Source organism: Capra hircus, chromosome 18 (assembly GCF_001704415.2).
Source record: "Capra hircus breed San Clemente chromosome 18, ASM170441v1, whole genome shotgun sequence".
In the NCBI taxonomy this organism is placed as follows: Eukaryota; Metazoa; Chordata; class Mammalia; order Artiodactyla; family Bovidae; genus Capra; species Capra hircus.
In genome coordinates this window covers 26,874,557-26,902,400 of record NC_030825.1, presented here as the reverse complement: position 1 = coordinate 26,902,400, position 27,844 = coordinate 26,874,557, and the positions used below count along the sequence as shown (strand labels likewise).

At 49.6% G+C, this 27,844-nt stretch overlaps 1 protein-coding gene across 4 annotated transcripts; it reads right to left on the bottom strand.

Moving 5' to 3' along the window:
* On the bottom strand, positions 147-27,040 carry ADGRG5 (adhesion G protein-coupled receptor G5). 4 transcript variants are annotated; one of them, XR_001919454.1, is made up of 13 exons: positions 26,878-27,040; positions 12,237-12,338; positions 11,945-12,023; positions 11,151-11,307; positions 10,256-10,372; positions 9,454-9,570; positions 7,673-7,825; positions 6,839-6,960; positions 6,293-6,561; positions 5,358-5,475; positions 2,279-2,556; positions 1,610-1,902; positions 147-793 (listed from the first exon to the last, which is right to left on the bottom strand). XR_001919454.1 is itself a non-coding variant. In XM_013971049.2 (13 exons), the coding sequence occupies exons 3-13, from the start codon at positions 12,298-12,300 to the stop codon at positions 1,802-1,804; spliced, it is 1,575 nt and encodes a 524-aa protein (XP_013826503.1). In that variant the 5' UTR covers positions 12,301-12,338; positions 24,869-24,957; positions 26,878-27,003; the 3' UTR covers positions 147-1,801. The 4 variants fall into 4 exon arrangements, 3 of the variants coding, with proteins under 3 accessions (XP_013826503.1, XP_005692084.1, XP_017917533.1); XM_013971049.2 differs by adding an exon at positions 24,869-24,957 and having other exon boundaries at positions 147-1,902; positions 26,878-27,003; XM_005692027.3 differs by having other exon boundaries at positions 147-1,902.

The window sequence follows — 27,844 nt, the reverse complement described above, 5'->3', positions numbered from 1 at the left end:
GAGGATGAGATGGCTGGATGGCATCACCGACTCTATGGACGTGAGTTTGAGTGAACTCCGGGAGTTGGTGATGGACAGGGAGGTCTGGTACGCTGCGATTCATGGGGTTGGAAAGAGTCAGACACGACTGAGCGACTGAACAGAACTGAAGCCTCTTTATATGGGTTATTTTATTTACCCTCCTAAACAGGTATTACTATTGCCCCTGTCTTACAGAGGGAAAACTCAGGCGCAGACAGGTGGAATGGTTTGTCCGTGGTCACACAGCTGTCAAGTGGCAGGGCTGGCATTTGAGCTCCGGCCGTCCAGCTCTGGAATTGAACCATTATTTGTGTAAGAAATGAACAGAGGGCAGAGGCCCTCCCTGGAAGAAAAGGGATCTGGCTCCAGTTCCCGCCCTGTGATGTTCAAAGTCACCAAAATCTGTCTGATGGCCCGGAGCCAGTCACTGAGACCCCGTCCCAGCCCACTGCTCCAGCGCCAGATATGCCCAGAGCACAAGACGCCGAGAGCCAGAGCGGGCGCTGTGTTGGGAAGGAGAAGTGGCTATGTAGGCAGGACCGGCATTCCTCCTGCTGGTCACTCAGCACGCACAGTCCTGGAGGCAGGGCCTCTCCATCTGGTGTGTCATCTCCACGGACAGGCGACCGCAGCATCTCCATTGGTTTTGGACTCACCAGCTTCTGATGTGGGCCAACATCGCCCCCTGGTGGGAAGCCTGGGAAATGCGCTGGCTTCAGGAGTGGTCTCCTCCGTCTATCAGGGCAATGGCGATTCTCTACAACAGTGACAGCTAACATGGCAAATAAGGAGAAAACAAGGATATGCAGCATGACAAGAGACTTGCATAATTTATACCAATTTATAAATACTGTAGGCGCCTCCCAGCTCCAAGAGTATAGACCAACAAATGTGAGATTTAGAACACACATCCTCACACCTACCAGGGGAAATTCAAACCTGCCCAGTCCTCAAAATGCCTGGCCACTGGAGCTCAGGTGGAGGGGAACGAGGCACTCCCTTCCCACCTCCAGGAAGTCCTATGGACCCAGTCACTAGTCTAAATGGCCTATAGGGGCCTAGGGAGCACTGGAGGAGGAGCCTCTGGGCAAGACAGGATCTTCTGATCTTTGGGAAAGGTGGGCTTGGAGTTAGTCCACATAATCTGGGAGCAAATGGAAAAGAAACTTCGGACACAGGCTGATGAGGTCTCAAGCACTAGGTGGGTCTCTAAGCACTGGGCTGGGGACTCCCGGCCTGGGATGACCCTCTCCCCAAGGAAGGAAGCAGAGCCTTTCCAGCTGGTCAAGACCCTGCCCCCAGCTGCCCTAGGCCAGCTGCCCCACCCTACTATGACCTCTTCCTCCCTGGTCTCATTCAATCTGCATAGAGCTCTGGGACAGGGCAAGACCAGAGCCATCTGTCCCCAGGTCACAGATGTACAAACCGAGGGTCAGTGAGAAATGACAGGTCCAAGGTCAGATAGTGAGACTCAGAGCCAGCCACTGAAACATGACCTTTTGACTCCGTGACCAGTGCTCTGGTCACAGGCCTGGCCAGCTGGGCCGAGGCACCAGCGGCGAGCTGGCTGCCCCCACGTGGGGCTGACCTGCCTCAGAGCAGAATGCCAGAGGAGGCAGAGCAACATCCTGCCCTCTGGGCCTGGGGAAGCCGCGGAGGTGGAAAAGGCCCCCAAGAGGCGACAGTGGCCTCTGGCCTCCAGCAGCGGGCCTGCCATCTTCTCTTCTGCAGGCAGCCAGAGAGGCTGGGAGCTCCGGGCCAGAAGTCCAGGTCGTCCAGGCTACTGCACCATCTGGGAGGAGGTGAACACCTCCATCTCTGCCTCGGCCTCTGCCTCTGAGCGGTACCTCTGAGAGCAGAACCACAGGAAGAGGAAGAAACCTGCAAGAAAAGACCGGTCAGCGGGAGCACAGAGCTGCCTGGGGCCTCCCTTCAAACCCAGGCACCTTCTCGGTCGGGGTGAGCCGGGCCTCCCTGAGGCCCAGGAGTCATGTTCAGAAGCCCTCACTCTAGGAAGTCAAAAGGGATGGAGCGCAGGAGCTGGAGGACCAGCTGCAAGCCCGTAGGTTGCCTTTGTGCAAATCACAAGGTGGTGCCCCCTCTCTGTGGGCTGGCGTAGCCCCAAACTAGCCTGTTTGGGGCCAAACTTCAGCCCCTGACTTGCCCCCTTGACCTGGAGCCCTTCAGCAGTAGACCAGTACCTGCTGTCCACCACCCAGCCCCCAGGGGTTTCCTCCTCGCCGTCCACAGGCCCTACCGTAGAGCGAGTTGAAGATGGTGAAGAGGAAGAGCTGGGGCAGCAGGAAGACACTGAAGGAGAAGAAGGCCAAGGCCCAGGTGGTGCCCAGCAGCACGGTGAGGCCCAGCACGGTGACGGCGTCCCGGCAGGCCCGGGTGCCCGGTGCCTTCTCCTGTGCCCGCAGTTTGTTCAGGACCCTCAGCGCCCAGGCCAGCACCACCAGGTTGAAAAGGGACGTGAGGCCACCATAGCCCATGACCAGGACACCGTGCACCCAGGGGCTCTGCACCCAGCATCTGCAGGGGAGGGGTAAGTGCCGGGGTGTGTATGGCTCCCAAGGCCCGAGGCGGGGAAGCCATGGTCTCCTAGGCCTCTGGACTGTCTCCTGAATCCTGTCCCCATCATTTCTTGCCTGACTGCACACATGGCAAAATCCTGAACCTGGCTTTCCAGCCAGGCCACAGGGCGTGGGGGTGGGTAAAAAATGGTTGAAGTGGGTCAAAGGTACAAACTTCCAGTTATAAAATAAGTAAGTCTTGGGGATCTAATGTACTATATGATGACTATCATTAGTAATACTGCATTGCAGGGGCATTCCCTGGCAGTCCAGCCATTAAGGGTCTTTCTTGGAAAAGACCCTGATGCTGGGAAAGATTGAGGGCAGAAGGAGAAGCGGGTGACAGAGGATGACATGGTCGGATGGCATCATTGACTCAATGGACACGAGTCTGAGCAAACTCCCAAAGACAGTGAAGGACAGGGAAGCCTGGCATGCCACAGTCCATGGGGGTGCAAAGAGTTGGACATGACTGGGCCACTGAACAACAACCACCACCAGCTGTTAAGACTCCATGCTTCCACTGCAGGGGGGCACAGGTTCAATCCCTGGTCCATGAACTAAGATCCCACGTGCTGTGAAGTGTGGACAAAAAGTTAAAAATAAAATAAAAATAAATAATACTGCATTGCATATTTGAAAGTTGCTAAGAGAGTAGTGTTCTTACCACAGAAAAATAAATTCTATAACTACATATGGTGACGGATGTTAACTTATGCTGTGTACCTGTAATTAATATAGCGTTATATGTCAAGTGTTATATGGGCTTCCCTGATAGCTCAGTTGGTAAAGAATCTGCCTGCAATGCAGGAGACCCCGATTCAATTCGGTGGGTTAGGAAGATCCACCGGAGAAGGGATAGGCTACCCACTCCAGTATTCTTGGGCTTCCCTGTGGCTCAGCTGGTAAAGAATCCACCTGCAATGTGGGAGACCTGGGTGTGATCCCTAGGTTGGGAAGATCCCCTGGAGAAGGGAAAGACTACCCACTCCAGTATTCTGGCCTGGAGAAGTCCATGGACTTTAGAGTCCATGGTTATAGCAGAGTCGGGCACGACTGAGCGACTTTCACTTTCACTATATGTCGATCATACTTCGACTTTAAAAGTAAAACATGTAAAAAATTTTTGTAAGAATACATACATATGTAGTAAGGGTGTTTTAAATGCAAGTGAATGAAAGTTGCAAAATCCAGGGTAAGAGGAGTGGGGGAGAGGTGAGGAAGACTCAGGAGAAGCCAGTTCTTAGTTGGGGGGGCTCACTAACACCTCTGCATTGACCCACCTCCTGTCCTACGGAAGTGTCACTTCAGTTATTTTGCCCATGTCAGCAAATCATATAATAAAACACACATTCAAAGAGTCCTAAGTCACACTTCCTCAGAGAAACCACCCGACCCTCACAGTGAGAGGAATTAACCTCACCTCAGCCTCACTCTCAAAAGTCCTCTCCAACACCACAGTTCAAAAGCATCAATTCTTTGGCATTCAGCTTTCTTTTTTTTGAACTGTGGTGTTGGAGAAGACTCTTGAGAGTCCCCTGGACTGCAAAGAGATCCAACCAGTCCATCCTAAAGGAGATCAGTCCTGGGTGTTCATTGGAAGGTCTGATGCTGACGTTCCAATACTTTGGCCACCTGATGTGAAGAACTGACTCTTTGGAAAAGACCTCGATGCTGGGAAGAAATGAAGGCAGGAGGAGAAGGGACAACAGAGGATGAGATGGCTGGATGGCATCACCGACTCGATGGACATGAGCCTGAGTGAACTCCGGGAGTTGGTGATGGACAGGGAGACCTGGCGTGCTGCAGTTCATGGGGTCGCAAAGAGTCAGACACGACTGAGCGACTGAACTGAATTAAAAAGCCCCGCACTGTGCCCAGAACCCTCACTTCCTGGAGGCTGGGGTGGGCAGAGGTTGGGGAGCAGGGAGTCAGGCTGCCTGTGACCAAGTCCCACCTCTGCCTGCCCCCACTGGGTCTCCCTGGGCAGGGCTCCTCAGCTGCCTGTGCCTCGATTTCCCTGACAGTAAACAAGGGCTGACAATGCCACCTGCTCCCGCTGTGAGGATCAGTCAGCCCTGAGCAGGCCTGAGCTGATCTCAGTCAGGAGAGGAGAAAGGCCACATGGCCATCTGCTGGTGATGGGTCTACAGGGGGTTATTAAGCTGTTCCTTCCATGTCGCCTGTTAGAAACATTCCATCACAAGGAAAAGATTAATGTCCTAGGGCACAGGAAGGAGGGGCAGAGTCTGTTCCTCAGAGCCCCCCAGAGACCCCCCTCCCCCACACACATACGCTGTGCCCGGTCCCTGGGTTGTTCCCGGCCCTCACAACACTCTCTTCTCCGACCAGGAGGGTTTGAGGACTGGCGGTGCCATCCTACGCCCAGGTCGGGGGTGGGGAGGAGCCAAGAGAGTGAGTGAAGCAAGGTGATGAGGAGAAAGGAGAGTCGGGTACAAGCTGAGCTCCACCGCAGAGCCTGAGAGCCACCGGAGCATGTCTGGCCGACAGCTGCCAGGAGGCAGATGCTTCCTAAAGTTAGCTGGCGGCGATGTAATATCTCATCCAGCCAGAGACCTTGAGGATCCTGCAGAAGGGGCGAGGCAAAGCCCCCTGGAAACCACGCCCTCTGGAAGCCGCAGCCCCCTCCCGGCCCCCGCAGCCAGCGCCCCGCCCACAGGACGCCCCATCTAGAGCCCAAGGACCTAGTCACCCTGCTGCCAGAGCCTGGGAGCCTGCCGCAGCCTTGAGCGCACTCACATTGACATGGTCTTGAAGCCCGTGCTGTTTCCCTGGCTGTCGGAGAGCTGGATCCTGCAGGGTCCGTAAACTGAGCTCTTGACGGCAAGAAGGAGCAGCACTAGGAAGGCCGGGACCCCTGAGGAGTGGGACAGAGGCTCAGAGTCCTGTCAGGAGATCTCAGAGATGCGCTGCTATAACAGTTCTACTGGGCAAGTAGTGGGGAAGGAAGGAGACTCCTCTGAGCCCCCAGCCGCTGTCAGTGTGGTCCAGACTCAGAGGAATTAGCCCGCCTAGTGGCCTTAGAGAAGGCGATCTTCCCAGGGAGTGCAATGGTAAAGAATCTGTCTGCCAATGCAGGAGACGTGGGTTCGATCCCCGGGTCAGGAAGATCCCCTGGATAAGGAAATGGCAACCCACTCTAGTATCCTTGCCTGGAAAACCCCATGGACAGAGGAGCCTGGTGGGCTACAGTCCATGGAGTCACAAAAGAGTCGGACACAACTGAGCGCCCATGCTCGCACACACGCTTAGAGAAGGCTGATATGAGCGAGGGCTCTAGGGTGGGATTGCAGCTGTAGCAGCAGTGGTCCTGCTGGGAGGGTGTGGCTGGGAGGTAATTGGAGAGAGGATTTGGGAACTGGTGAGGAAACAGAGAGGCTAGGGATGCTGATGACGGTGGTACGAGATGGTGGTGAACACAAGGATGAGGATGGTGGTGGTGATGGAGGTGGAGACGACGGTGGAGGTGATTGATGATGGTACGGAAGATGGTAAGGAGAGTCCTTCTGGAGGTGGAAGTGGTGATAATAGTCATGTAGGAAGTGGTGGTGGGTGTTGGCAGGGATGGTGACCGTGGTCATGGCAATGGAGGAGAAAGAAAAGGACAGAGGGGACAGACACCCTAGACCTGCGGGAAGCCTCAGGAAGCAAGAGGGCAGGGAGACGGTGCTCACCCCAGCCCACCGCACAGAGCTTGAGCACGTATCGGCGGATGTAGATGTTGTAGACGCGCCCGAGTAGGAGGTAGAGGTTGAAGCCTTCAATGGCCATCCAGGTGAGGCAGCTGAGCAGCGCGTAGTGCAGGGTGGCGGCCAGCGCCACGCACGCTGCCCCGGGCACTGGGGGCGTGGCCAGCACAGGGCTCAGCAGGAAGGCGATGTTGAGGAGCAGCACGGAGGCATGCAGGTTCATGTGGATGCGTGTTACCGAGTCACTCTGCTTCCTGCGGCAGGGAGCATGGCCTTCCGCGACCTGGATGTCACCAGGCAGCGCCGCTCCCTGGGCTCACAGACACTTAATGACCGGGACACAGGTCAAGAGGGGCAGGGACCCAACAGCAGCCACACACAATGAGGCTGGTCTCCTGCCTCCACTCCACCCCCATCCCGCCTTCTGCCTTCCGGGAAAGCCCACCTGACTCTCGCGGGGCCAAGTAGAAAAGAAGGAGGCATTCTGGGCAGCCGTGGGTGGGCAGGCCCAGCATGAGGGCAGGGGAATACCTGGCCTGGACGTGCAGCAAGACAGTGAGCAGCGAGGCCACGATGGAGATGCTGCAACCCACCAGGGAGATGTAGGTGAGAGGCGCCAGCAGCTCTGCAGGGATAGGGGCCTGGGAGATTTGCTGTGGGGGAAAAGGCAGGGGCAGAAGCATGGAAATGCCCTCCCCTGCCTGAATCAAAGACCTGCCAAGACTTCAGCTCCAAGCCTCCATCCCCTACAATCCCATCCGTGATCCTGATTTGAAAACAGTCGTAGCAGACACAGCGGATTTTCTGTCTCTCAACTCCCACCTCTCCTTCCTCCCCACCTTCCCTCTCTTAGGCACTGGGGTGGACCCTCCCCTGCTCCTGCTCTGTGCAGTCAGGGCACCAGGCCTGGCCTATCAGAGCCCTCCCAGAGCCCACAGTGATTGGTTAAGGGATGGGCATGTGACACACTCTAGGCCTATGGGACTCAGTCCCAAGATTTTGGCTGGCAGAATTGGTAAGAAACCTGAACCCTAGTAGGACCTACAACAGGAAACACTAGCAGCCGTATTATTATTCCATGGGGCGAGCCTGTCTGAGAACTAAGCTAGCACAAAGCAAGCGCAGTGGAGAGACTGAGGTAGAGTCCTGTCTTGGTGATATTGAGTCCCTGGATCAAGCCATGCCTGAAGCCTAACCCAGCCTTTTAGGGAACATGAACTCATAAGTTTCCTCCCCCCCTCCCCAATTAAGTCCCTTTGAGTTGGATTTCTGTCCCTTGCACCAGCTTTTACCTCTCTGCTCTGTCCTAGATGTGGGGCCCTCTGCACCTCTGACCACCCTCGTCCAGACTGGATGCACACATACCATAAGAACGGCAAAGTAGGTGAGGTGGTTGCAGCGGCAGAGCACCTGGGAAGGTGTGGGCCGCTCCGTGCGACAGCCCTCGGGGCTCCAGGCCCCCCAGTGGTGCTTGCTGGCTCTCTCCTTCCAGAAGACACAGGTCACTGTGTAGCCTTCCTAAGGGGAAATGCTGGAGTTGGGTGCATCCAAGGGGTGGTGGGGAAGGGCATGGATCAGGGTCTGGAAATTGTGGGGCCAAACATGACTCAGCTGCACCCTTGTCAACATTTTACCAGGCACCAGCTGTGCTTTAGCATCAGACAGACCCAGATTCCAGCCCCACCTCCACCCTGGACTCTGAGAGAGACCTGGGAAAGTCACAGAGGTTCTCTGAACCTCAGTTTATTCATCTGCAAAATGGGATCATTTATACTCAAGATACAGGCTTCCCGGGTGGTGTTAGTGGCTAATGCAGGAGACATAAAAGATGCAGGTTCAATCCTTGGGTCAGGAAGATCCCCTAGAGGTGGGCATGGCAACCCACTCCAATATTCTTGCCTGGAAAATCCCATGGACAGAGGAACCTGGCAGGCTATAGTTCATAGAGTCGCAAAGAGTCGGACATGACTGAAGCAATTTAGCACGCATACTCAAGTCACACGGATGGTGGGGTCATCAAAGACAATAAGGAATCTTGAGTACCCAGCTCTGGCCAATACAGCAGGTGCTCTATGATCAACTCTCCCATTTCCCCTCCTCCCCATGGGGAACAATGATGGTCCAGACCCGTCCCAGTGAGGGAGAGAGTCGTTTACAGACAACCCTGATGCCAAGCCGTGTGGTTGGAGAGGTGAGGGAAGTGAAACAGGCATGCCATGGAGACCCGCAGAGGAAGAGGTGGAGGGGTCCTGAGAAGGGAAGGGACAATGAGGACTGAGGCCTTAAAGGACATATCAGATTTTCTCTAAGTGGAGCAAGGACATACCAGGTGGAGGGAACTGAAGGGGCAAAATCTCAGAAGAATGAAATGAAATGATGATGGAGAAATTGGGAGTGCAGAGCAGTTCTGATGAGACGGAGTGAAGATAGGGCCAAAGTGTAGGAGCTCTGGGCTTTGCAGGAATGCCATCAGGGCTTGTGCCCACCCAGCAGCCCTTCTTCCTTCTTTTGGCATCAACATCTGTACTTTCCTTGAGGACCCACCCCTCTCCCAGTGACAGGTCATATAAATCCAGCCCAGGCCCTGGGCCATGTGAACACAGCCTGGCTAGTCCACCCCATCCCCCTGGGAACAGTGATGGTTCAGGGATGGACACATGATGTGACTGGACCTTTTGGATCTGTTATGGGATCCTGATTTGCACTGGCAAGAAAGAGCCCCCTGAGAAGAGGGGAAGGAGGTCCAGGACTTCAGCTACCATCTTGCCACAGAATGGAAAGCCAAGGCAGGAAACCACTGCCGAGAAATGGACACTGAGCCATTATGGCATCGTATCCGCTCCTGGATCCAGCTGTACCTGAAGCAGTCATGGACATTTCATGTACAGGAGGCAATAAATTCCCTTTTGTGTTCAACCTGGCTTGAGCTGGTTTTCTATCATTTGTGATTCAAAGAATCCTGACCAATGAGTGACTAAAAGCTTCTCTCTCATTTCTTTGGCAGGAATTTTCAAAACATTTCAAAATTTAAAGCAGTTTGTTTCTAAGATAGTTCCACAGGGCTGGGTTTGCTCAAACCAACATTCAACGGGATAGCTACAAGAGGGTAGGGATGGGCTGGAAATGGGGGTGTCCCCCAACAATACCAGGCTTTGGTTGTGCCAGAAGCTGATGTTCACTGGTTCGCTGAGGTTGCTCACGTATCCATGGCTCAGCTGGGCCCCCAGAACATAGTTGCTGAGCAGAGATGAGTTGATGTCTTTCTGGAAGGGCAAGAGAAGGAGGGCTGACTGGAGGGAACAGAAGGATATCCTGGATGAGGTCCGAGAGCCCCCTTCCCCAGCCCCTCCTCCCTGGATGAGAACAAGCAGCATGGCATTCATGTGCGCAGGTGTGCCCACCTGCTAGACTTTGCACGTGCTGCCCCTTTCTCGTGGAGCCCCGTCTCTCATCACCTCCACCCTCACTTCCCATTTGTTAAATGGATTCCAGCCTTGTACCCTCCACCTCACCCTACCCCAACTCACTTTCAAAGCCAAGCTTAAAAGGCATCTCCTCTGGATGCCCTCCTGGATTGCTAATTGGGAACCATCCTGACCCCACCCTGACTCATTCATCCCATTGAATCTATGATTATACTTAACCTTGAGCTAAAATTAAGTCTCTAAGGTCCTGGTCTAATTGTTGAGATAGAGAGTTCTCTGAGGACAAAGATTTTGTGACCTACTTGTCTGCCTCCCGTTTAGGGACAGGCGCACACACAGAAGATTTCTTAAGTCTCATTTGCATATTATAAGAGTGACTTCCTACTATTCTGCTCAAACAGAGGCCCAGAGAGGGGCGCTGACTGGCTGAGGTTGCAGATGGCCAGGAGGAGACATGGATGCCTGCACTGCCCCCAGGAAGGGGCCAGTACCCACCCTGCATGGCCCACCAGCCGGGGCTGACCTGGAAAAAGCGGGTGCTGGAGAAGTAGATACAGATGAGACGAAGATCCCCAGAGCGTGTCCTGCAGGCATTCTGGGTCAGCTCGGCCGGGAACTGCATGGCGTGCTGGGGCTGGGCCTGCAGAGGGCCAGAGACAGGCTGGGCCCCATGTCCACAGTCCTCCAGACCCACAACACCTTCACTGTTCCCCACTCTCCGGGGAGCCCTCCCGGCCTTGCCCCCAAGCACTTCCTATCTTGGAGCCTCCATGCACAGAACCCTCTCCTGCCAGGCTGCACCTCCACCCAAACTTCCCGAGAGCCTAGGCCTTCCCTTCAGGCTGTTCTGGTCTTGAGCTGGGGTCTTTTCTCCCACTTAGGTGGGGCCCTGAGGATGGAACATCAGCACCCAACACCCAGGCATTCTGCAGGAATCACACCAGGGCCCTCACAGGGGGCTACCTCACCCCAGGAACCTGCAAAAGCAGGAAATCAACCCTGAATATTCATTGGAAGGACTGATGCTGAAGCTGAAGCTCCAGTACTTTGGCCACATGGTGTGAAGAACTGGTTCATTGGAAAAGATCCTGATGCTGGGAAAGATTGAGGGCAGGAGGAGAAGGGGATGAGAGGACAAGATGGTTGGATGGCATCACTGACTCAAGGGACATGAGTTTGAGCAAACTCAGGGGGACAGTGAAGGACAGAGAAGCCTGGCGTGCTGCAGTCCATGGGGTCACAAAGAGCTGGACACGACTGGGTGACTGAACAACAGCTCACAGCTATTAAGGCAGAGTCCAGAGCCCGGGCTGTTGGGAAGGCGGGTGATGGGCCCTAGGGAAAGTCTAGACCTTCAACCCCTGGAGCATTTCTGGGGTAGAGGCTCTGAATACCCTCAATCCCTGGGCATCTCTGACCTGGGGGACCTTCTCCACAGTGGCACTGCTCAGAGAGAGGCCAGTGAAGTTGCAGTTCAGCTTGAAGGCCAGTGCCTGGATGATGTGCGTCTGCAAGGTGAGGTTGTAGCCCCCGAAGCTGGCATTGAGCAGCCTCAACTCTAGGCCATGAATGAGCCTGAGGGTGAGAGAGACAGCCAGAGCTCCAGGTAAGGATGGAAGCAAGAGGGACCCTCCACAGCCTCCCCGAATCCCACACCCCTGTCACTCCCACCTCCAAATATCTGCACACACAGTATTCCTGGCACACCCTTACCTCTCCACCCCGCCCATCTCCTTCTCCCATTAACTCTTGCTTGGGTCCCATTTTATCGCCACCTCCTCCAAGAAGCCTTCCCTGGCTGCTCCCCACTGGCTGAAATGCCCCACAGTCCCTACACTTCCCTGTTAGGTTATCAGCATTGGCCTGTCACCCTGAGCACCTAGGGTTTTGAGTCAGAGACCTCAGAGAGCCCAGTCCATTCTTGGAGCCCCTTCCCAGAAAAATGCACAGAGACCCACGATTCTGCACTGGTCTCATGGCGCCCACGGCTAAGGGCCCCCAGCCAGACAGTAAACTCAGTGAGAATAGGGGCGCATCCATCCCACAGCTCCAGAGCTTGGTGCCTGGCACACAGCAGGTACTCAGTAAATGAGTGTTGAATAAACGAATAAGCAGTCTACACTGGAGTGCCCCTGGGCCACCGAGTCAAGATACAGGCTGGGGGTGGAGGCAGAGGGGACTCTGAGCAGGCGAGGAGGGATGCCCAACTCACTCAGCAAAAGACGTGTTGCTCCTCCTCTTAGCTGCCGCCTCCATTCTCTTCATCCAGTCCAGGGTCTCCTGGGATGCCTCTGCGAGGAACGAGTCCAACAACCGCCTCAGCCTCTGTCCAGAGTGTCCCCCCAGCATCCCCCACCCCTGGCCATCCCATGGCCTCTGGCTCTTCTGCCCCAGGGCAGAAGTGCCCTCTTTTCAGTCTCCATGGTTTGAGGCCACCCCAGCTTCACATCAAAGTCAGGGGTCCCGGCTAGGATGGTTCTTGCACCTGAGGGAAGCCCTCTTACCTGCCGTCCTGCTCTGAGACGCCAAGAGGCACAGGTAGAGGAAAGGGGCCCAGCAGCAATCCATGTCGTGTATCAAATCTCCTCCAGGAACTGGCTCCCACTCTGGAAAACATGCATGTCTCTGTGACCACAGTACATGAGCCTCCTCTCACCCTAGGCATCTGGCCTGTCCCTAGATTAGTAGGGCAGCATCTTACCTGATCCTCACACTCCTGCATTCCACAGATGCGGAAACCGTAGCTCACAGAGCAAGGGGCTTGCTTCGAGTGAGGCTGCCTGAAGCCAGATCTCCTTGAAACCTGAATCCTGGACCATTTTTACCAAACCATGCCATTTGCGACTCTGTCTGAGTCACTCCCTCCTCCCCGAGAAAGGTCTCTCTGGGGGCCTCCCCAGGACTCTGACCTCACCCATGGGAAGGTTGGGAGTTGCTTGTCATTAACCCTGTCCAGCCCTGTCATTCACCCACCATGTGACTTTGGGCAAGAATCTGTCCCTCTCTGATGAAACTGCCAGCAGCAGCCACTGTGGGGAATTGGAACGTTAGAAGGGAAAAAACAAGAACGAAGAGTCTGGGGAGAAGGATTGCTTTGATGATAATCATGGATGGTCAGAGGCCACCAAGAATCATGACAGCTGGAGGACAACAGGAGAACCACTGCTTTTGTCCACAAAGAATTCCTCCAATGCCCATTTTAAAGTAGAATGTGATTCGAACATATTGTTAAGTACTCTATTCAACATTTGCTTTGAAACCTCATCTTCCTTTTCACCTATTTTTGTGACTGCCCGAAACCACAGCAGCTGCTAGTTATGAATTAAGATGTCAAGCTCAAATTTTTGAAAATAAATCCAATGATTTGGTTTTTTTTTAAAAAAGGATCCTGTCCCTTTCTGCCATAATTCCCTCAGTTTTAAAATGAATGGACCAATTTCTGCTTAAACATAGCAAATTTATGTCTGCCCCTGAAGCTCCACTAAAATGAGACTGAATGGGACATCCCTGCTGGTGCAGTGGTTGAGGCTCTGTGCTTCCAATGCAGGGGACATGAGTTCAATCCCTGGTTGGGAACTAAGATCCCACATGTTGTATAGTGAGGCCAAATATTTGTTTTAATTAAGAAAAAAAAGAAAACAAATTTCTAAAAACTAAAAAAAAAAAAAGAGAGAATGAATAAAACAGACACAAAGCCACGAAACACAGGACAATGGGAAAGAAGACAGCAGCAGATGAGAGATCTCAGTAAGACTTTGGCAGTCACGAAGCAGGTGGCTGTCTGGTTTTAAAAGAACAAAAGCAGGCCATGAAATGTTGAACCCAAGTGCTTGCGTCAGGGAGAAGTGAGTATAGGCAGTGTGGGATCAGTGAGGGACAGGGAGAAGGCAGCGAAGTCAGCTACGGGGGAACTTAGGAACTAGAGGCTTTGGAATCTCTGAAGGTGGGATGGAGGGTGAGGCTAACAGGGGTGGGAGGGGGTGTGGGGTGGGGGTTGTTGGTTGCGAATCTTTAAAATGACCAGCTGGGTCTCCATATCTCCTCTGTCACCTGGAACATCCTCACCACCTTCCCCTCCCCAACCCTGTCCCAACTCAAAGTACATTCCCTGGAGACAATGCACCAGAGAGAATTGGAAGGGTCCCATTCTGTGGAGTGCCATCCTGGTACAGGAAAATGAAGCCATATGCCCTCTCCACCGCCTCCTCCAATCAGCTTCCGGAAGACTGCAGCAGCCAGGTAATGATGCTCCAAGGCAGGAGAAAATTTTTCTCTGAAGAACCAGTCATGCCAAGAAAATTATCCTCTAGTTACTGACATTTTGGCGCTCCTTAATATAACAGCCTAGACCAAACTTAAGGTGAAGCTTCACCAGTCACCAAGCCCTACCAGGAAATTAAGTTCTTAGTGCTCAACCAAGGATCCCTCAGTTCAGTTAAGTACAGTTCAGTCAAGTTCAGTTCAGTCACTCAGTCATGTCGGACTTTTTGCAACCCCATGAATTGCAGCACACCAGGCCTCCCTGTCCATCACCAACTCCCGAAGTTTACTCAAATTCATGTCCATCAAGTCGGTGATGCCATCCAGCCATCTCATCCTCTGTTGTCCCCTTCTCCTCCTGCCCCCAATCCCTCCCAGCATCAGAGTCTTTTCCAATGAGTCAACTCTTCGCATGAGGTGGCCAAAGTACTGGAATTTCAGCTTTAGCATCATTCCTTCCAATGAACACCCAGGACTGATCTCCTTTAGGATGAATTGGTTGGATCTCCTTGCAGCCCAAGGGATTCTCAAGAGTCTTCTCCAGCACCACAGTTCAAAAGCATCAATTCTTCGGCGCTCAGCTTTCTTCACAGTCCAACTCTCACATCCATACATGACCACTGGAAAAACCATAGCCTTGACTATATGGACCTCTGTTGGCAAAGTAATGTCTCTGCTTTTGAATATGCTATCTAGGTTGGTCATAACTTTCCTTCCAAGGAGTAAGCGTCTTTTAATTTCATGGCTGCAATCACCATCTGCAGTGATTTTGGAGACCAAAAAAATAAAGTCAGCCACGGTTTCCACTGTTTCCGCATCTATTTGCCATGAAGTGATGGGAACCAGATGCCGTGATTTTAGTTTTCTGAATGTTGAGCTTTAAGCCAACTTTTTCACTCTCCTCTTTCACTTTCAACAAGAGGTTTTTTAGTTCCTCTTCACTTTCTGCCATAAGAGTGGTGTCATCTGCATATCTGAGGTTATTGATATTTCTCCAGGATTTTTAAACATACACCTTTCTCAGGAAGCTGCTGGAGGATGTGTTCCACAAAATGAGAGAGTAAATCATGAAAGAACACATAGGGTACAGGAAAACCTGCCAGAAGAGACATGAAGCTACTCCCCAGAAAATGCATGACGAGAAGGCCCAGGCTGATGGCTGGACAGCAGGCCTAGGGCGCATGCCGTCCAGATGGAAGCAGAAGACAGAAAGTTTCCAGGAGGGAGGTCTCAATGGGTAAAAGAAAGAGGCGAATATACAGATTGTCTGACAGGTCTGAAGACATAGGAAAATTATTTTGAGAAATATCTTACAGAAAGCTTGCAAATGAAAAGTAAAAAAGAAGCAATTAACTTCAGGAAAACCAAGTTGTACAGGAGAGAAAACGTAATCTTGCTACACAAATTGACATAAAGTATAAGATGTTTATAGCATTATAAAAACTTTTCTTTTATTTGGCTGTGTCACTCTGCATGCCAGATCTTAGTGCCTTGACCAGGGACTGAACCTCAGGCCCTAGCAGGGAAAGTGCAAAGTCTTAAGCCCTGAACTGCCAGGGAATTCACTATATTTTTAAAATTGTATAAAAACCATATAAAAATGATTTTGACTTCCATTGATGATGTAGAGAGCCACAAGAGAACGTCACTCCCATCTTGACCATGGAAAAAGCCAAATGATGTACAAAACTGGTTTTTTGAGTCTGTTCGAGAACTGAAGTCACAAAATAATCAGATAAACTGGTTTCCAATGGTTGATAAGCCCTTCAAGGATGAGGTGTTTCACTTCAGTGGTTGCCAAAAAAGCAGATGAGAACAACTGATAACATAATGGATTCTTTTTTTAGCTTTTCATTTTATATTGGAGTATCGCCAATTAACAGTGTTGTGATACATTCAGGTGGACAGCAAAGGGACTCGGCTATACGTATACATGTATCCATTCTCCCCTAAACTTCTCTCCCATCCAGGCTGCCACATAACACTGAGCAGAGTTCCCTGTGCTATATCTGCTGAGCTAAGTCACTTCAGTCGTGTTTGACTCTGTGCGACCCCATAGACAGCAGCCCACTAGGCTCCTCTGTCCCTGGGATTCTCCAGGCAAGAATGCTGGAGTGGGTTGCCGTTTCCTTCTCCAATGCATGAAAGTGAAAAGTGAAAGTGAAGTCACTCAGTCGTGTCTGACTCTTAGCGACCCCATGGACTGCAGCCTACCAGGCTCCTCTGTCCATGGGATTTTCCAGGCAAGAATATTGGAGTAGGGTGCCATTGCCTTCTCCCCTGTGCTCTATGGGAGGTCCATATTGGTTATCCATTTTATTTTTTCAATCATTCAGAAACATTGTTTAATAATATTCTTATCAAAATAAAGCTTACAGAAAAGTTCACAAATCATGCATCTTGGTGAATTATCACTTGGGTTTCGTGGTGGCTCAGGCAGTAAAGGATCTGTCTGCAATGCAGGAAACCTAGGCTCAATCTTTGGGTCAGGAAGATCCCCTGGAAAAGGGAATGGCAACCCACTCCAATATTCTCGCCTAGAGAATTCCATGGACAGAGGAGCCTGGTGGGCTACAGTCCATGGGGTCGCAAAGAGTTGGACACGACTGAGCAGTTAACACACTTTATCCATTTCAAATATAGCAGTGTGCACGTGTCCATCTCAAACTCCCTAACTAGCCCTTCTCCCCTTCCTTCCCCTCTGGTAACCACAAGTTCGTTCCCTAACCTGTGAGTCTCTTTCTGGTTTTCAAGTAAGTTCATTTGTATAATTTCTTTTTAGATTCTGAATATGAGGGGTGGCATATGATCTTAGTGAATTCTTAAAGGCTGAGTATGCATGAGAATGCCAGTTTAAAACCACTGAGAGCCCCAGACACAAGGGGAGTCTATATCCGCTTGACCATTTCTTCCCACAGTCCTCTGCTGGTGCTCATGAGAATGACTGGGGGTGGGGCAGGGACCTGAGAGAGCCCCTGTGGTGACATGGGCGTGCTGAGGTTTGAGGGTGAAGCCTATACGAGCCCCAGGCCATGCGTGAGTATGTGATGGTGACTGGCTGCTGCGACAGATAGACATCTGTGCCCTGGCCTTGCCGTGATGAGACCCTCATCCATAGGTCCTGACTTGTTATAAGGAGAAGGTCTGCTGCCTCACGGAGAAGTGAAAAAAACCCAACAAGAGTTTTCTCTGGCGGTCCAGTGGTTAAGACTCCACACTTCCAATGCAGGGGGCACAAGTGTGATCCCTGGTCAGGAAACTAAGATTCTACATGCAGCACAGTGCAGCCAAATAAAAACCACCTACCCCAGACCCTGCACAGACACTAAGCAAAAGCTGCCACTGGTACGGAGTAGCCAAACCCACCAGTGCCCAGGATTCTGCACTGTTATAAAACAAGGGGCTGCTCCTGCTATGAGAAAGGCAGGACCTTCATTCACACCTAGGACGCCTCCACCAATACATGGCACGGTTTGGGCTCCATGAGGGTGAAGGAGAAGAAGTCAGCCAGCACTGAAGAAGAGGCAGAAGTAGCCAGTCACTGAATGAGAAACAGGAAAGCTAAGAAAGCCCCGGTCGTGGGGCTCAGGCACAAGGCTATCTAAGACTGAAACTTAGAGCAAGAGAACCAGAAATCTACTGCTTCCATCAAAAATTTTGCACCAAGTAATAAGCAACAGCTGTCTACCACTGGCAAAGGGGCCAGAACACAAGGAAAGATTCCCTCTGTGTTGCATGCATGCAAGGATGAAAGTGGAGTAGGATTACCGAGAAAATCCATGTGGGACTCAAGGGCTCACACTAAGCACAGAGTAATGGAGAAATATGATGCTTATGCTGCAGAGAGGTACCTGTAACAACAAAACTGTAACCCAGATCGACCACAGACTGGACTGACTCAGTGACTGCCTCTACTTAAGCCATGACATAGGAAACACGCCCACTTCTAGGCATAATTATCATTTTCCTCACTACTGTGCTTTCACACAATGCCTTGGTATTCAGTCAAAGCTTATAAATCAAGAAGAAAGAAAATACTCTTTGTCAAAAGATAAAAGAGACAAGAGAAGCAGAGCCAGAGATGACCAAAATGTTGAAACTATCAGATAGGGACTTAGATACGTGAGTATGAGAAAGCAGGGGGTGGAAAGGTATGCTCCTGAGGACAGATGGGAAATTTCAGGAGAGCAATGGAAACTATTAAGGAGAGTCAGGTAGAAATGAAATACTCAATATCATTGATAAAGAATTTCTTCAATTGTGAAGTGAAAAAAAGTAAAAGTGTTAGTTGCTCAGTTGTGTCCAACTCTTTGAGACCTCATGGACTGTAGCCTGCCAGGCTCTTCTGTCCGTGGAATTCTCCAGGCAAGAATTCTTGAGTGGATTGCCGTTCCCTTTTGCAGGGGATCTTCCCAACCCAGGGATGAAACCCAGGTCTCCTGCATTGCAGGAAGATTCTTTGCCATCTGAGCCATTGAAGGCCTATTAATCAGCAAACCAGACACAGCAAAGTAATCAGTGAATTTGAAGATAGAACAATATAAATAATCTGAATTGAAACACAAAGAGTAAGAAGAGTCAAAATAAAACTCAAAACAGTATGACAAGAGCAGATGGTCTAATAAACATGTAATTTGAGTCCCAAAAGGAAGAGAAAGAACATAGAAGAAATATTTGAAGAGATAATAGCTGAAATTTTTTCCAAAATTAGTGAAAGACAACATACTACAGACTTAAGAAGCTCTACAAAACTCAGCAGAATAAATATAAAGAAGCCATACCTAGACACATCATAGTCAAGCTGATGCAAAACCAAAGATTAAAAAAATCTTGAAGGCAGAGAGAAAATGAAACAATAGATACAGAAGATAAGAAATAAGAACTACAAGAGAGTTCTCAAGAAACTATACAAACCAGAAGATAACACAACTACATATTTCAAGAAAAACGTGTCAGCCTAGAATTTGATGTCCAGTGGAAATATGTTTCAAAAATGAAAACCAAATAAGGACTATTTCAGATGACCAATGGCTTAAAAAATTCATTTCCAGCAGCTGTGCTGTGCTTAGTTGCTCAGTCATGTCTGACTCTTTGCAACCCCATGCACTGTAGCCCACCAGCCTCCTCTGTCCATGGGGATTCTCCAGGCAAGAGTACTGGACTGGAATGCCATACCCTCCTCCAGGAGATCTTCCCGACCCAGGGATCAAATTCAGGTCTCCTGCATTGCCGGTGGATTCTTTACCATCTGAGCCACCAGGGAAGCTTAAGAATACTGGAGTTGGTAGCCTCTCCCTTCTCCAGGGGACCTTCCCAACCCAGAAACTGAACCAGGGTCTCCTGCATTGCAGGCGGATTCTTAACCAGGTGAGCTATCAAAAAGCCCCATTTCCAGCAGACCTGCACTAAAAGAAATATTGGCAGAAGAAAATTTATACCAAATGAAAACGTGGACCTACACAGAGAAATGGAGTGTTGAAACTGACAAAAATATGTCAAATACAGAATGAATTTTCTCAATTTTAACATCTGTCTAATGTAAAAATGGTGACACTATATTGTGAGGGCTCATAATACATGCAGAAATTTTAATGCACCACAAAAAAATAGCACTATGGGCAGAAACAACACCAAAAAAATCATCTATATAAGGAAAAAGTGGATAGCTTGAATTTCATCAAAAATTAAAACTTCTAATCTTTGAAGATCATTGCTAAGAGAGTGAGAATACAAATTATAGACTGAGAAGAAATATTTGAAAACACAAACTTGAAAAAAAAAAGTGCATCTGGACTATATTGAGAATTCATAAAACTAAACAAGAAGACAAATAACCCAATAAAAAATGGCCAAAGATTTAAACAGTCACTCAGCCAAAGAAGATACATAGATGGCAAACAAGCACGTGAAAAGATATTCAGTATCACTAGTCATTGCCGCTGCTGCTGCTAAGTCGCTTCAGTCGTGTCCAACTCTGTGCGACCCCATAGACGGCAGCCCACCAGGCTCCCCCATCCCTGGGATTCTCCAGGCAAGAACACTGGAATGGGTTGCCATTTCCTTCTCCAATGCATGAAAGTGAAAAGTGAAAGTGAAGTCGCTCAGTCGTGTCTGACTCTTAGCGACCCCATGGACTGCAGCCTACCAGGCTCCTCCATCCATGGGATTTTCCAGGCAAGAGTACCGGCGTGGGGTGCCATTGCCTTCTCCACGGAAAGGGAAATAAAACCACAAAGAGAAGTCACTACACACCTTCTGGTGTAGCTAAAATCAAAACGACCGGTAATATCTTGTGTTACCGAGAATATACAACAGCTGAATTCTCATGCATTGATGGAAGGAATGTAGAATGGGACAGCTACTTTGAAAAGGGGCTTTCCTGGTGGCTCAGCAGTAAAGAATCTGCCTGCAATGTAGGAGTCTCAGGAGACATGGGTTCAGACCCTGGTTTGGAAAGATCCCCTGGAGGAGGGCATGGCAACCCACTCCAATATTCTTGCTAGAAAATCCTATGGACAGAGGAGCTTGGTGGGCTACAATCCATGGGGTCACAAAGGGTTGCACATGACTGAAGCAACTTAGCATGCACGCAGGCAGGCAGTTTGAAAAATCTGAAAACAATACCAACTTCTATCAAGAGAATTCCCTGGTGGTCCAGTGGTTAGGACTCGGTGCTTTCACTGTCAAGGGCATGGGTTCAATCCTGGTTGGGAAACTAAGATCCTACAAGCTGCACAGCACAGCCAAAAAAATTGCATCCAATGGTGAAAGTTAAACAAACTGTGGTATATCCATGCTGTGGAATATTAACCAACAATAGAAAAGAATGAGCTGCTGACACAGGCAACAAATGGCTGAGTCTCAAAATCATTATGATAAGTGAAAGAAGCCAGACAAAAAGGATTATGTATTTTATGATTTCACTTATATGATCTTCCAGAAAAGTAAAAACTTCCTGTTAGAGAACACATCCATAGTTTCCATGGGGTGGGAAAAAGGTAACTGACTATAAAAGAAGCCAAAGCAACTTTTCAGGGGGATGTGCTCCACTCAATGGCTCAGTCGTGTCCAGCTCTTTGTGACCCCATGGACTAAAATTCACCAGGCTCTTCTGTCTCTGGAATTCTCTAGGCAAGAATACTGGAGTGGGCAGCCATTCCCTTCTCCAGAGGATATTCCCGACGCAGGGATTGAACCCGAGTCTCCTGAGTCTCCTGCCTTGGCAAGCAGGTTCTTTACCACTGAGCTACCTGGAGAGTGGAGATGGAAATCCTCTATATCTGGATTGGGATAGACATGTATGTAGGACTCTATGTATTTGTCAAAACTCATCAAACTACTCTCCAAAAGTGTGAGTTTAATAAATAAAATAAATCAACTAGACAAACAGAAAACTAGTAGATGAAACATCCATAAACCACATTTTTGAGAGTCAAGCCAAAAATATAGTGAGAATATAGGGGAGAGGAAGTGGAAAGGTGTGGAGAGGGTAAGAAAGCTAACCTTCCTCCTTCACGGAGGGAGAAAGTCACCAGAAAGGCCCCACAGAGTTCCAGGAAGGGAGAACCACAGAACTCAAACACAGAACTTCTAGACCTGTTTGATGGTAACGGCAGAGAGAAGTAGTGAAGAGCATGACCTTTAATTTTGTTTTCTTTCTTTTTTTTAATCTTTTGGCCATACCACTTGGCCTGTGGGATCCTAGTTCCCCAGGGATCAAACTTGTGCACCCTGATGGAAGTGCAGTCTCAACCACGGGACCACCAGGGACATCCCCATGACCTTTAATTTTTCCACCATTGGATTTGCAAATACCGTATTACCCAGTGAGAGACAAGCACGCCCCACTCCCCATGAGAGTGTCAAGAGTTCAGCCTTTTCAAGAGAATCATTTGACAACACATACTTTTCATTCTGAATAGCCTCTGACCCAGGAAACTCATTTTTGTGAATTTATCCCATGTAAATAAGAGGGCAAGCCAGGTAAAATACATAGAAAAGTATTTATGATACCATTGTTAATCATAAAAAAGCAAAAACTATGTAAATGTTATTCCTCAATAGAGGAATAGTTACAAAAATTACAATCCAATGCCACTCTGGAAAAGTTTGGTAATATCTTATAAAACTAAACGTGTACCATATGACCCAGCGATCACACTTTTGGGCATTTAACCCAGAGAAATCAAAACTCATGTTCGCACCGAAACTTGCATAGGAGGGCTTATTTGCCATAGCCTCAAACTGGAAGCAACCCCAATGTGCCTTCAATGAGTGAATGGTTAAAAAAGCTCAGGTACATTTGTACCATGAACAACAACTCAGCAATTAGAAAAATATATTGACACACAACTTGGATGGGTCTCTAAGGAATCATGCTGGGGTGCGGGGGACAGGGGCAGGAAGCCAGTCTAAAAATGCTGCATAGTCTATAATTTGATTTATTTGACATCCTTGAAATAAAAAAATTACAGAGATGGAGAACAGATCAGTAGTTGCCAGTGGTTTAGGGACTGGCGATGTTTCTGTAAAGAGGGAGCACTAAGAAGCCTTGTGGTGACGGGAAGTTTTGTATCTTCGTTGTTATACAAGAATCTACACTTCATAAAACTGCATAGAATTAAACACACACACACGTCAGTGTATAAAAACTGATGAAATCTGAATAAAGGTTGTGAATTGTACCAAAATCTATTTCCTGCCTCTGATGTTGTACCTTAGGTATGAACGATGTTACCATTGAAGAAGATTGAAAAATTTTTGTGTACATTTTTTTGCAACTTCTTGCTAATTTATCATTTTTTCAAAATTAAAAGTTAAATATAGTACAGTGGATTGCCATTTCATACTCAGAATTGTGATGTAAACAGCCACATAGACGAGGAGCACAGAATATCATTGAGTGGGATGCCATGCCTGCTGCTCAGCTGTATTGGACTCATTTGCAATCCCATGGACTGTAGCCCACCAGGCTCCTCTGTTCATGGAATTCCCCAGGCAAGAATACTGGAGGGGGTTGCCATTTCCCTCTCCTGGGGATCTTCCCAACCCAAGGATTGAACCTGCAACTCCTGTGTCTCCAGCACTGGCAGGCGGATTCTTTACCACTGTGCCACCTGGAGAGCCCATCGAATGGAAAGGGCAAGTTAGAAATAGCTCGTGTAACATAATCACTGTGGTATTTGAACTTCTTCACTGAGGTGTTTGAACTGTGGTGTTGGAGAAGACGCTTGAGAGTCCCTTGGACAGCAAGGAGATCCAACCAGTCCATCCTAAAGGAAATCAGTCCTGAATATTCATTGGAAGGACTGATGCTGATGCTGAAACTCCAATACCTCCAGATGTTATTAACACCTGCCTTACTTGCTGCATGTGCAACTTCATTATCCGCCCATTTTTGTATAGGGTTAGACTCTTCCTTATCAACCTCTAGAAACTCTTTATATAATAGGAAAATTAGCTCTTTGTCTATTATATGAGTTGCAAATATCTTTCCTCGTTCATCATTTGCCTTTTGACATTATATATGGTCTCTTTTTTTTTTTTGCCAGGTATCTTTCTTTATTTAATATAAAAATTTTCTATAATAAAAATTACCAGTGTTTTCTCCTTGGGCTTCTGGATTTTGAGTTTTAGGTAGAAAGACCTTCCTCATTCCAACACCATAACGGAATTCGCCTAAGATTCTTCTAATACTTTTAAGGTTTCATTTTTTTATACTGGAATCCCCAGTCCATTTGTGTTGATCCTAGAGTATGCAATATAGATTCAAATTTTTTCCTGGTGGTTACCCATTTGTCTTAACACTATTTTTTTTGCTGCATCATGTGGCTTGACTTGTATGATCTTAATTCCCCAACCTATGCCCCTGCAGTGGAAGCACAGAGTCCTAACCACTGGACCCCTGGGGAATTCCCTTAATGCTATATATTAATATGTATGTTTATTTTTGTTTTAAAAGAGAATAAAGACTATGGAGTCAGAGCGTTGGGTTCTTATTTGTTTGGCTATTAGGTTAATATTTGAGTTTTAGGTAGAAAGACCTTCCCCATTCCAACATTATAAAGGAATTCTCCTAAGTTCCTGCTAATACTAATACTTTTAATGTTTCATTTTTTTATTTTCTTTTGGGCAATTCACTTACCCTCGCAGAACCTCAGAGATTGAAAGAAATGATTTAGGGGGACAAAGGAAACCACTGAATAAGATCATCTGGAATATTTCTGGTGAGAAAACTGAGAACCCAAGAATGCAAAAAAGATTCCCTTGGGGTACAGATGGGGAAACAGGCTCAGCCAGTGATGTGGACTTGACCTCCAGGGTCTGGACCCTAAGACTGGGTCCCCAGGCCCTTGGTCATGCTGCTGCCAGACAGACAGAGGGAAGAGGAGTTTAAGGAAATTAAGGCCAAAGCAGAAGCGATCCCTCCCCCAAGCACCCAAACAGCAGCTGTGGTTTCCATCCCCTTTCCCAGGAGCAAACCACAATCTTCACTTCTGCTTGCAACCTCCAGCATTCCCCTCCCCATCCTTTCAGAGAGACCACCACTCACCATTACCTCACACCTTCAGCCATCTCATTCTCATTCAGCCATCTCAAATTGCACAATTCACCATTTAAGGCCTTATAGGAAATAAGAGGGGGCTTCCCATATGGTGCCAGAGGTAAAGAACACACCTGCCAATGCAGGAGTCTCAGGTTTGATCCCTGGGAGGGGAAGATACCCTAGAGGAAGGCATGGCAACCCACTCCAGTATCCTTGCCTGGAGAACCCCATGGACAGAGGAGCCTGCTGGGCTACAGTCGATAAGTTTGCACAGAGTTAAACACGACTGAAGCGACTTAGCACACAGCACAGGAAATAGGACTCCCTTACCTGAGTCCCAGGAAAGTTCCACTTGACAGTGGCAAAACTGAATACCACACAAGCATTTGCCTGGCGTTCTTCTGCGGCCAGTGGGCAAGCTGAAACACAAACCCAGACTCCAAGTCAAGTGCTCTCCCCTGAGATATGATGCAGCTTCCAAAAGCTGGCTGGGGGGCTGAGTTGCTACCAGGAAGAACAAAACCCTAATCAGGTCAACAGAACATGAGGGGACAAGTGGTGCGCAGAACAGAGCCTTTGGGAGATGTAAATTCTATAACTAGTTCCGGTATTCAGCACCTGAGCTGTGAGGTTAGGCAAGGAACTTGACCTTTCTGTGCTGCACGTTTTCTCAACTGTAAAAGGAGGCCAAGGTCATCTATTTCCTAGGGCACGCGTGCTAAGTTGCTTCAGTCGTGTCTGACTCTTTGAGACCCTGTGGACTGTAGCCTACCAGGTTTCTCTGTCCATGGGATTCTCCAGGCAAGAATATTGGATTGCCTATGCCCTCCTCCAGGGGATCTTCCCGACCCAGGGGTTGAATCCACATCTCTTATGTCTCTTGCATTGGGAGGCAAGTTCTTTACTTCTGGCACCACCTGAGAAGCACGTTTCCCAGGGAGAGAGACTCAAACGACCATATCCATGATCCACACTCCTGGGAATCTGAGGCTCTGACCCAGATTCCCAGCCAGAAATACACTTAGCAAGAGAACCCCTGCCTTCCTCTCCCTCTCCAGAGCTGGCTGTGTACCCCAAAGCCCACCCTCTCCCCAACAGTACCAGAGCCCACTGAGCCAGTGTGCTCCTGGGTAGGGCCCCACGTGCTCCTCCCAACAGCTGCTCCTGCCAACCACAGACTGGAATTCCCACCTCCGCATCCCCCACGGCCTGGGTGAAAGTGAACCTGTGGTGTCTGCAGGGAAGTCCTGACAGCTGCTATTATTTCCCAACAGGAGGTCCCACAAGGGCCCAACAGGGGGGTCTATGACCCAATCAGATCCAGAGCCTTTGCCTGAGACACACTGTCCCCAGGCTCCAGTCCAGGTCACTCAGAGGAACTGCGCCTGCTCTGATCTGCCCAACATCAACTCTGTGCCAGCCCCTCACCCCTGTCACCTGAGATGCAGTCTACTGGACTAGCCCCATTTTACAGATGAGGAAACTGAGGTCGAGAAGAGCAAAGTTCAGTGACTTGCCCCAGGCCACAAAGCGGGTAAGGGGAGTAAAGGTTTGAACCCAGAGCCTAACTTCTCCTTAATTGAATCATCTATTTTTTCAAAAACATAGATCTCAACAACAGATACTCATTTATAACACAGGGAACTATATTCAAAATCCTATGATAAACCATCTTGGGAACTTCCCTGATGTCTGCTGGTTAACAATCTGCCTGCCAATGTAGGGGACACAGGTTTGATTCCTGGCCCAGGAGGATCCCGCATGCCTGGGGGTCAACTAAGCTGGTGTACCGCAACTATTGAGGCTCATGAGTCCCAGAGCCCATGCTCTCCAACAAGGGAAGCCACCGCAATGAGAAACTCGCGTACCACAACCAGAGTAGCCCCTGCTCACTTCAACTAGAGAAAGCCCACGCGCAGCCAAAAATGAACTGATTAATTAATTAACTTTAAAAAACCATAATGGAAAAGAATACTTGAAAAAGAATGCATATATAGCTGTAACAGAATCACTTTGCTGTATAACAAAAGTTAACATGACATTGTAAATCAAATATACTTCAAGTTAAAAAAAAAAAAAAGAAATATGTCCCCACCACCACTGGAAAACAAAAGAAAGCCAAAAACATAGATGGCTACAGTCCTGAGATTAGGAGTTGCCATCAGAGGCCCAGGAACCGGTGAAGGGAAGGCAGGTGAGCCCCACCTTGCTGCTCCGGCGATGTCACCAGCCCAACAACCACCCAGGCAGGGGTGCGCCCAGTGCCCGCTGGGGACCCAAGGGTCAGGACAGAGTCTAGGAAGAGCGGGTCACGGAGAGACACAGACAGAGGGGCTGACCTGTGTGGCTGCTGCCGTCTCAATGCAACGCCCGCGGCCTTCTGCAGGAAGAAGGGGAAGTTGGGAACCTTTGCGCTGCGGGCAGGCGGCCTCTGCTCGTTCACCCGACTCCAGCACAGCACATGCTCCCTGCACTTCTTCTTTCACTAGAAGAGGCCCGTTTGTTTCATCCGAGCTGACAGCCACGCCCAGCTCACCCTTTGATAGCAAACCCCCCCAGAACCTGCAGCACTTCCCGGAGGCAGCGGCACATTTGCAGAGATACTGGGCGTCAGTGGAGAAAGAGGGAGGAGGCGAATGTCAGGGGCACCTGTCAGGGTTCAAGACTCACTCAGCTCTGTACCCTTGGGCCAGAGATGAGGGCTCTCTGGGTCTCAGTTTCCCCAGGAGTAGGAAAAGGAGAATGATCCCTGCCTGAGCCAAGGATCGATGAGGTGGATGATGGTAAAGACCTCAGGCAGGCACAGGGTCACACTGCCTGGGTTCCAACCCTGGGCCCACCATTTCCTGGCTGAGTAACTTGGCGCAAGTGATGGAAACTCTCTGAGCGTCAGTTTCCCCTCTGCACAATGGAGACAGCGACAGTACCACTTCATGGGGTCGTGTGGGGCTTATCAAGGGTAGTGCTGCAGAGTCCCTGGAAGTGTTTGTGAAGCCCTCTGGTTTCATAGAGGAGGGGTGCCTGGGGCCTGGGGGTGTGGGGGGAGGACAAAGGCCTGACCCAGAATTACCCAGTCCAGAGCCCTCTGGAGAAAGGCCTCACTGAGAGTACAGATCAGAAGATGTGGCCAGCTGCTCCTTGAGCCAGGGGTCTGGACAAGCCTATCTGACATCTGCCGCTTCCTCCGCAGAACCCTGAGCAACAGGAAGGAGTGTCAGTGTGTGTCGGAGAGAAGACAGGGTGCTCTCTCTTGCCATGGGCCCAGCCGGACTCCCTGGGAAAATTCTGACTCAGGAACAAGCTTTT

What these genes read in the sequence shown, in the direction of transcription:
- ADGRG5 (XM_005692027.3), bottom strand. Translation starts at nt 12,300, where the DNA reads ATGGATTGCTGCTGGGCCCCTTTCCTCTACCTGTGCCTCTTGGCGTCT. An exon ending in GTCTCAGAGCAGGACGGCAG is followed by an intron (nt 12,024 to 12,236) that starts GTAAGAGGGCTT and finishes CGTTCCTCGCAG; the next exon opens with AGGCATCCCAGGAGACCCTG. An exon ending in CTGTGGAGAAGGTCCCCCAG is followed by an intron (nt 10,373 to 11,150) that starts GTCAGAGATGCC and finishes GGCCCTCTGCAG; the next exon opens with GCCCAGCCCCAGCACGCCAT.